Source organism: Berghia stephanieae, chromosome 7 (genome assembly GCF_034508935.2).
Source record: "Berghia stephanieae isolate SIO BIC M18660-M18661 chromosome 7, UCSD_Bste_1.3, whole genome shotgun sequence".
NCBI lineage: Eukaryota > Metazoa > Mollusca > Gastropoda > Nudibranchia > Aeolidiidae > Berghia > Berghia stephanieae.
In genome coordinates this window covers 17,381,692-17,391,621 of record NC_088366.1, presented here as the reverse complement: position 1 = coordinate 17,391,621, position 9,930 = coordinate 17,381,692, and the positions used below count along the sequence as shown (strand labels likewise).

Genomic DNA, 9,930 nt, shown 5'->3' with positions numbered 1-9,930 from the left:
TCTACATTAGGCCGACATTAGTTCTTTTTAGAATTTCTGTATTAGCTACATGGTCTAAGTAATACTATCGTGAGGAAAACTTACACAAGGACGTAAATAACAATAATAACAATATTATTTACAAAGAAGGATGATGTGAACGTTTCGGGTTACCCCTTTATCAACAAGAACGATGAATAAAGAATGAAGACGAAATACAAGGTGAATGAGATGCTAAAGACGATTTCGTCTTCGGTGTCTTTTCAATCGTGTTTTGACAAAGGGGCAATCCGAAACGTTCACATCAGCTGCAATTCCATTTTATTATTGTATATTTTTTTTAACCTTGAGCTTTTATTTAATGCCATATTTACTAAACGTGCTAAAAGCGCTTAACAAAGTGTCTTTAGCCAACATCAACACTTAACATGTGAGTCGATATTTTTTTTTCAGACGGAGACAACGCTGCTAACGCTTTTTTATGAGCAGCGTGGCCCAGTGGTTTTTGCTTCGTTCCCATTAGGTACCGAGTTCGATCACACGCCGCTGCAATGTGTGGCCTTGAGCAAGTCATCTCGCACTAGCTCAGTTTGCGGCGCTGCACTGCGACTGACGCCTGGGTTATTCCAGTCTTCTCTTGGAATAGACCCTAGAGACAAATTTCCCCTATGGTATTAATAAAACGAATTTTTAAAAATAATATTTTACACCTGAGTACTGTGAAAGAATGTGAGTAAAGAGCATTTTTACAAGGACTCAACTATGCGCCGCTCAAAAGCACGGCCTTCCGATCCGAAGGCTAGTGCCATACTACAAGACCATAATATAATATGTCTTTCAGCTTTAAACAGCAGCTTTGTATTATGTCCTACAAGAAGACACAACACAGAAAACAAAGGATTACGACTATCGCCGTCCTTCTGTTCAGTAATTAAGCTCAAAGTTGTGTAACCCTTTGTATTATACGACTGATGAGCTACTTACCTTACGTCATGAATAGTCTTCCCTCTTCTTATTAAGGTCACACTCTCAATGCGTTATTCCAACATTGTTTATAACATTTTCATCATTGTTCATCTGGAACTATCCAACACGGCCGTCTTAAGACAAAGTGTCGCAATTTTTACAGGAGAGCAAGAAAAACAATTACTCCTAAATATAATATATATATTTTAATCTATGATTGTCTTATTTTTGTAATACAAAATATAGTTATTGATATAGGGTCACGAAAGTCAATCAGAAAAATGCGCGTTCGGCTCAAGTGTATGGCTGTTTCAATAACTCAATTTTACCCAGTTACATTTTTAATAATGAATAATTGAGCTTTATATGGCGCAATATCCACTAAATATGCTCAAAGCGCTTTACAAGGGGACCCTGGTCAACAGCAACATTGAACATGTAGCACGGGACATGTTGCCTGTTAGGCGATATTACACTTTTTCGGACAATGACAACGCTGTTAACGACCAGGTACTCATTTTACACCTGAGTACGGTGAGAGAATGTGAGTAAAGAACCCAGGACCTTCATATCCGAAAGCGAGTGGCATACTACTAGACCACATAACCGCACTACATGAGACCCTTTGTCATACCACGGCGGGAAGTACAAATAATAATTGCCTCTATGATTAAAATTTAGTTCTAATCCATATCTTCATGTTCCTAGTCCATTGCGATATGAATCTCATTGTATTTGAATCCTCGACGACAATGGCACGGTACTCTATAGATATCTAACGACAATGATAGTACTTATAACATTGGTGACAATGCAACATATGTATAATCTTAGTACTTTGTGAACTATTCGGTGAAGTTCAATCAACAATTTTGCTTGCAAGACCTGGCTCTGATTGTTATCTGGTTATTCACCTCGCACTATTACACTCAGAGTTCATTTCGTGCATCTTTATTATTATTATTATTATTATTATTATTATTATTATTATTATTATTATTATTATTATTATTATTATTATTATTATTATTATTATTATTATTATTATTATTATTATTATTATTATTATGCTCATCAGTAGAAAGAAAACATTGAGCCTTTATAAGGTGTAAGTTCCACTATACGTGCTCAAATAGCAATACAAAGGTTCCCTATCCAACAGCATGGCAACACTTAACAAGCAGGACGAGACATGACGCCAGTTAGGCAACAGTACAAATTATTTATTATACTCATTTTACACCTGAGTACGTTGAGAGAATGTAAGTAAAGAGCCTATTCCACGGACTCAACTGTGCGCCGCTCTGAGCGGGACTCCAATCCCGGACTCTTCGGTTCGAAGGCGAGTGTCATACCACTATCCACATAACCGCAACAACAGTAGATCTGATTTGCAAAGCAAATAACCAATATTTTACTTCCATCTCGACGCTTTCCTGTGTGTTTTTGTTTGGATTCTTCAGCATTGAAAACTTGAGGGACAATGCCACATAGAAATCTATGGGGGAGATTGACACACAGAGTGCATGCATACTAGCACTTCGTGATGTACTAACCAGCTTTAATTAACGTATTTGTTGTATTTGTTTCAAGATGTGACTATGGTAATCTTTATCAGGCAGGTAAATGATACAAAGCTAACAGAATATTAATATCATGTGATCAAACAGGCATTATGTCGGAGTTGAGCAGATACGAATAAACCCCCCCCCCCCCACCCCCCCACCAGCCAATGGATATTGAGGGAATGCGTTTACCACCATTTGCGTGTCTTTGTTTTATCCAATTAGTTAAAAAAGTGTTGCATATGTTCACGTATAGATAGTTGAGCATTTCTGAAATAAAAGATTGTTTCCTTTTCCTCCTTCCAGCGGTCCATTTTTGTGGAGAGGGTAACTGGCTGTTTATGTCCGGAGCATGTATAATGGCGCCTCCGCTTGCTACAACTTTAGAGATGGTTTTTTCTAATTGCCAATCCAAGATGGCTGATGTGTGGATGGGAAGTGACGTCAATTTAATCAATCGGCTGGAAGTTTTGAAAGGTAAAGCTGAAAACAATTTTACTATTTTGCATGTTTGACGGCGTTTACTTGTCGAATAAATGAATGCATGACCAGAACTGTTGAGTTATTGTGCTATTGTATAAAAATGTGATGTTACTCTATAAAGGATCAATATTATCTATCTTACCTTGTCTTATAACAAACTAACAAGATTAATTGGATTCAAGTTTATATTTAGAAATTTAGCCAATACAGAACACAAATAATAACATAATATTTCCAGTTAACAAAACCAACATAAAAATAATGTTGAAAATATAATAGAATAAAATAAATGACCCATAACTGTGGGGGTATAAGAGGTCCCGATAGCTCACTTGGTAGAGTACTCGCTTCACAAGCCAAGGGACTTAATTCAATCCAAGTGCAGTCGAAATTTTTCTGACCCCTGTTTGTTTTCTTCTCCCCCCCCCCCCCACCCTTCCTCCTCCTCCTCCTCCTCCTCTTCCTCCTCCTCTTCCTCCTCCTCTTCCTCTTCCTCCTCCTCCTCCTCCTCCTCTTCCTTCTCCTCCTTTATTTAATTATTTTTCCCCTCCTCCTCTTCCTCCTCCTCCTCCTCATCCTCTTCCTCCTCCACTTCCTCTTCCGCTTCTTCTTCTTCTGCTTCTTCTTCTTCTTCTTCTTCTTCTTCTTATTATTATTATTATTATTATTATTATTATTATTATTATTATTATTATTATTATTATTATTGTTATTATTATTATTATTATTATTGCGGTTTGAGCAGAATATATATAAATTCTTAAATTTCTGATAGAAACACTCTTCCCCGCATCAGCCACTTGTTGACGTAAACTAGACAACAGCAATAGGTCACCTTCGTATTAAAAACGCATGGAAATAATCAATATCTTCAACAAGAGGTTATTATTAATAGACTATACAGAATGTAACCATACGTCATTCACATTAGCGACTGTGGAAAAGTACCATAATATTATTATAATCATTGACTGTCTTAATTGGATTCAATGGCCTGATGTCCGTCGCCCAGCAACGGCGGCCATCGTGGTTCTAAACAAAGAAAATCGGTACTTTTTATTCTTCATGCTGGCCAAAACTTTACATATGTCTTGTGATCAGAATGTGTAAAAGTCAAAACATTATCAGATCTATAATTTGTTTTCCCTCTGGATACGAATAAGGGTGTCCACCATTGTTCCGATAGTTTAGAGTCAGTAAATAAGTTACCATGCGTCATTACGAGGGAAGCGACAGTACGACTGTTGAAGAGTATTAACAATGTGCATTGTCCTACTAGGTCACGACAAAGATGGCCGCTATTTAACCTAACACGTATATATTATACTTAATACTTGAATTTACTCGCATCACGAATTCCCCCCCCCCCCCCCACACACACACACACAATTAATCGTATCTCCTTTGATTATCTCACTCAATCCTAGAGATTTTTGCAACTTTTCAAAACAGGATAGCATGTATTTAAAATAAGCATATACATAGATAGTTTTATTCAACTACCATTAGCATGTAAAAACTAAAAACATTAGCTGTGATACTAGGTCTACGCCTATAATTTGTCTCAGAAAAATGTAATAAACAGGCATAGGGTAAAAGTAACCCGGATAAACTACGGATATAGTCGTTGTTAGGGTTGAGTGAGTTAAAGCACTTTAACCCAATATCCAACCCTTCTCAGAGTACCTACATCATATTATAACCTCTAAAAAAAGGCAATCTGAATTAATCTGTATTATGTATATTTATTCATCACAGTCAAAAGACATCAGGATGCAAGATACTATACGAATCCTTGTAGTTATTAAACGACTTATTTTTATCCTCCCAGCTGCTTCCGAGCGTAAGTTATTGCATGATTTTAAAAACTAACTAGTTTAACAGATACAACAATGAAATGGAATACGTTTATTCCACCCACCAAGTAAGATTCTTAGATATCTAATGACCAATTGTATGGCTGTCGTACTTCGATTTGCCATAATTTGTGATTTTCTCTGCTTTGCCGACAATTTGATCCCAAAAGGATTTTGTTTTAAACATTGAATTTGTATTCCCGTTCACCAAAAGATTATTTTTAATTTCCAATCAACTGTCTCTTACACCTAATTTTAAACCAATAAAATGGTCGAAAATATTATTAAGAAATTACATGTATCTAGTTTTTCAATGGGAGGGACTATGTTGTCTTGTGGTATGACACTAGCTTTCGGATCGGAAGGTCCTGGGTTCGCGTCTCGCGCTAGGCGCATAGTTGAGTCCTTGGAAAAGGCTCTTTACTCACATTCTCTCATCGTACTCAGGTGTAAAATGAGTACCTGGCCGTTAACAGCGTTGTCTTTATCCGAAATATTGTAATATCGCCTAAAAGGGGGCATGGCATGTCCCGTCCTACATGTTAAATGTTGCTGTTGACCAGAGACCCCTTACCCCTTGTAAAGAGCTTTGAGCACATTTAGTGGATATTGCGCTATATAAAGCTCAATTAATTAATAGACAAATAGCACCCTTCATGTAAAGGATAAAAGCTTTTTGACGGCCATTCCACGGCTTAAGCAATTACCATTTGTCGATTACTTCCTTCTTGTCCAGGTCACGTGAAAAAGGGGTATGGTTTATCTCTGAGTTGTATGGAAATTTTAAAAGTACTTCAATGATTTTGTTTTCTTTATTACTGATAGGTTTACTCCCTGAGGAAGCTTTTTTCTGGGACACTCAGAAGTCGGATCTTTCTACAAGTATGATTGATCATGTCGTATCATATTAGCATTGCCGACATCAAATAATATACTTATTTCTATCATCATCATCATCATCATCATCATCATCATCATCATCATCATCATCATCTTCACCATCATCTTCATCATCATCATCATCATCATCATTTTCATTATTATCACCGTCATAACCATTATCATCATCAACATCATCATCATCATCATCATCAATCATCATCATCATCATCATAATCATCATTATCATCATCATCATCATCATCATCATCATCATCATCAATCATCATCATCATCATCATCATCATCATCGCCATCATCATGTTCTGTGTCGTCTTCATTATGACACACTTCGCATAATTTAATAATACGACAAACATATAACGATTTACATTCACATTGCAATTTACGTAGCAACCCCATTAATTCATATTCCATGCAAGTCACCATTGGGATAGAGGTAACTCTGTAGATTGGGTATTTAACTTTACACCCAAGGGAACGGGAACCATAGGCTCTTTACTCACATTCTCTAACCATACTTAGGTGTAAAATGAGTACCTGGCCGTTAACAGCGTTATCTCTGTCCGAAAAAAATTGTAACATCGCCTAACAGGCGTCATGCCCCGTCCTTAATGTTAATATTAAATGTTGCTGTTGGCCACGGACTCCTTGTAAAGCGCTTTGACCCCATATAGTGGATATTGCGCTACATATAAAGGCTCAAAGCTCAATTTAGATTAATGCAAGCATTTCTTCACAAAGAAGCTTATCAAAATCATCCTGATGGTAACTAATGGGGTTTTCTATTCATTTTCTTATATCGATTGATAATGCCTTTATCCCCATTTCAAGTCTTAAACATTTAATTTATCAAATTACCCTCATCCAGACCTCTGTGCAGTTGTCAATGTTTCTATGACGTCATTAGAGCATGAAAACGCCCAGTTGGTAGTAGGAAGGCAATCAAATACAGCTTGTAACGCCAAGCACCACTATATGTGCCGCAAAGCGCCAATGCCTTACGGTAAGTTCCGACGTGCATTTATTTGCAGGTCTGATAACTTTAATCCTTAAAGTGACGTCAATTTCGTTCTATCCATAGTCTGAGATAATTTAGTGAGAAGAAAAAACCCAATTCAATTATTTATAAAGCTGCGAAATCCCGTACTAAAATCCAATTTTATTAGAGAGGATGTTTACTTGACGGGGCCTTTCATAGATACGTATCGTCTGCCATTAAAACCCTAGTGCCACTGCTGAAGTTTCGCTTCTCTATAGATAGAACGAAATTGACGTCACTCAGTTCTTTGTTATTGTTTAGAGAGGCGCCATTTGTATTAGTATTTCTCACGAAATTCCATAAGTCACACTATAAAGGTTTAAGGTTACGCACAGTTTTGTATGATCGTACGTTATTTCCGGCTGGTGAAATGTTCCGAGCTGTTTGGATAAACGCAGGACATCAATAATATATCGCTGTCTCGAGTAAAAGCGAAAATGGCAATCTGGTGCTAGATCGTTGTAATGAATAAGACGAAGGAAATAACATTTAATTTAAAGTCAAAGTGAACAGAGACAGGGGGAAAAGCATGACTCGTGTATCGACCCTCTGCCTGAATACGTTATTATGTCAGGGTGGGTGATATGCTAAAAGTTAAAGTCATAGTGAAAAAAAAACATGCGTTGACTACTTTAAATGTTCCATTGAGGACCTCGTATTTCTGTTAGTTTTAATTTTATTTTTCCCTTTATGCATATTGTTAACATTTTAGAAACGATGAGCCGCATATGGTTTTGTATCTTCTCATCCATTCACAGGATTTCAGTCATGGAGACAAAATCTTTCCTTCACGTCCCCAGGCAACTTGGCCCTTGTTGAATTATTCAATACAACAACTACAACTGTTAACTACAAAGACCTCGCACAAGTGCTGATAACTCTTAAAGCTCCTGAAAACCATCAAATTCTAATAGCGTTGTCCAATGTAAATATTGAACCCGAAACCAATTGTGTGTATGATTTTGTTGAAATTAAAAACTCATCTCTAAACCAAAGAATTTGCGGAAATTTGTCGAAAAACAAATTAATTTATGCTGTGTCGGAATTCAACGATACGGACATCTACTTCGAAAGTGATTATTCCATTTCCGACAAAGGGATGGATATCACGTGGTCTTGGATTAATCTCGACCAATGCCACCGGGAGTATTCAATCAACTCTTCATCTAGTTTCCAAATAACCAGTTTCAACTATCCCAAACCTTATCCGGCAACTATTGACTGCTCCTTATCCATACAATCTACAGAAGAATATCCTTTACTGGCTGTGATATTTGACTCAGTCACTCCCTTGGACGTTATCAACGGGGCTGAGCTTATCTTGGAAGCTGATAGCATATCCAAAATGGACGGTCATTCTGGCCATCAGAAACTGGTCTATACCGTAAACTCTTCCTTGTTCTCAGATAGTCTGATTCCAGTCTTGGTGTCCAACACTGGTTACCTTCATCTGAAATACCAGAAACCAGATGGATACGGGATTGATGAGGGGTTTACAGCAACTGTGAAAACAGGTTAGTTTGAAATGGTGAAATTTGTTACTGTTTATCTTTAACAGAGATGATTTGTTGAGCAATAAATTTGAAATAGAAATAGAGATTCTTTGAATAGGCCGTGAATTGTGCAGCAGACGTTTTTTAAAACACAGTATATGCAATGTTAACCAAACAGTACATCCTGTGTTCTTTAATAAAATGGCAGTATGGTACAGCTCCAGACAGCGCAAATAGAAAAAAGACATGGATAAAAAACAATCTAAAAATAGTAACATATCTGTCTGGCAATCAAAAGTACCGAGGGCTTGATCTTCAAAGGAATAAAACCCAAGGTGGAACATACGATACCCAACTCCATTCATTCAATAACTCTTGTTTCGGGCAATGAAATGAATTTTGAGAGAAATGACAAAAAGAACGCATGATCTGGACTAACACTCTTATAGATATATTTCCAATATAATCTAATAGATGAATTAAAGGTAACATTGCCAAATGCACGAGGCATGGATAAAATCGTAAAATTGGCCGTCTTACATGTAGGTCCAATTTTTTGTAAATTAAGACAGTAAAACCCAGTTTGTACGGTCCATGAACGTCCTGAAATTGGACTTGGAAGACGATGGTTTTGAGATTCATTTGTTTATTTTATCCTCTAACTTTAGGAAATCATGCTTGGTCTAAATTGTTTTATTATTTATTCTTAAGGAAAAGTACTACTTGTATTTCTGCAACTTGATCTGTTTGGAAAAGATGTAGCACAGCATTTTTGTTTTCATTGTTAATTAAAATAACGTTCTACCATTTCAGGGTCTGGAATTCTCACGCTCCCTACCAGAATTCAGGAGCTCCAAGTTGACGATGTAACTCATATTTATAACATCGGGTACCCCAGCCAAGCATCAACTGGATTTATTCAAGACATCATCCTAAGGGCGCCTGTTGGGTATAACATTCAGGTGTCACTCATTGACCATGACGACTTTCCCAAGAGAGACTGTAAATCCCAGTACATTCAGTTCGATGATGTGTCTGTAGCCAAAGTCCCTGAAACAGAGGCAAGGAGATCCGAGGGAGATCCTTTCAAAGCAAAGCGTGTCGAGACCTGGTGCACACCAGATGTGAATGCCAACGTAACTTCTGAGTTGAATCGACTCCGGGTTCGCATTAGTTATGGGAGTACAGAAAGTACTAAAAGGGGGTTACGATTTGTCATCTTTGCTGCTGTAGTCAAAGGTATGTTAGACACTTATTATCACAAAATCTCATTGTGTGTGTGTGTGTGTGTGAGTGTGTGTGTGTGTGCGTGACACAGAATCTGAAATGGGCGCTGTCTGTCTTGTATTGTAAGGAAAAAATCAACCACAATGTTTAAGGCAGTCTAGATGAAGAAATATGTCATGTTATCTCTGAAGTTGCATGTTTGGGTAAAACACTTTTTGAATATTGCACCTTCCCACCTCAACCTTCGGTCTGTCGCTGCCCCAGCTCCTTTGCCTGCCATGCCACACCCACCCCGTCTATCTATGTATCTATCTATCTATCTATCTATCTATCTATCTATCTATCTATCTATCTATCTATCTATCTATCTATCTATCTACCTATCTATCTTTCTCTCTTTCTCTCTCTATTATTTTCAG

At 37.3% G+C, this 9,930-nt stretch overlaps 1 protein-coding gene across 1 annotated transcript in view; it reads left to right on the top strand.

The window, feature by feature from the left end:
• Positions 1-9,930, top strand: part of LOC144976815 (uncharacterized) — a 132,919-nt gene that overhangs the window by 73,968 nt on the left and 49,021 nt on the right. The window contains exons 13-17 of the mRNA XM_078921295.1: positions 2,817-2,987; positions 5,675-5,731; positions 6,621-6,755; positions 7,550-8,305; positions 9,098-9,523. Coding sequence (XP_078777421.1) covers positions 2,817-2,987; positions 5,675-5,731; positions 6,621-6,755; positions 7,550-8,305; positions 9,098-9,523 — 1,545 coding nt within the window. The remainder of the gene's footprint in view (positions 1-2,816; positions 2,988-5,674; positions 5,732-6,620; positions 6,756-7,549; positions 8,306-9,097; positions 9,524-9,930) is intronic.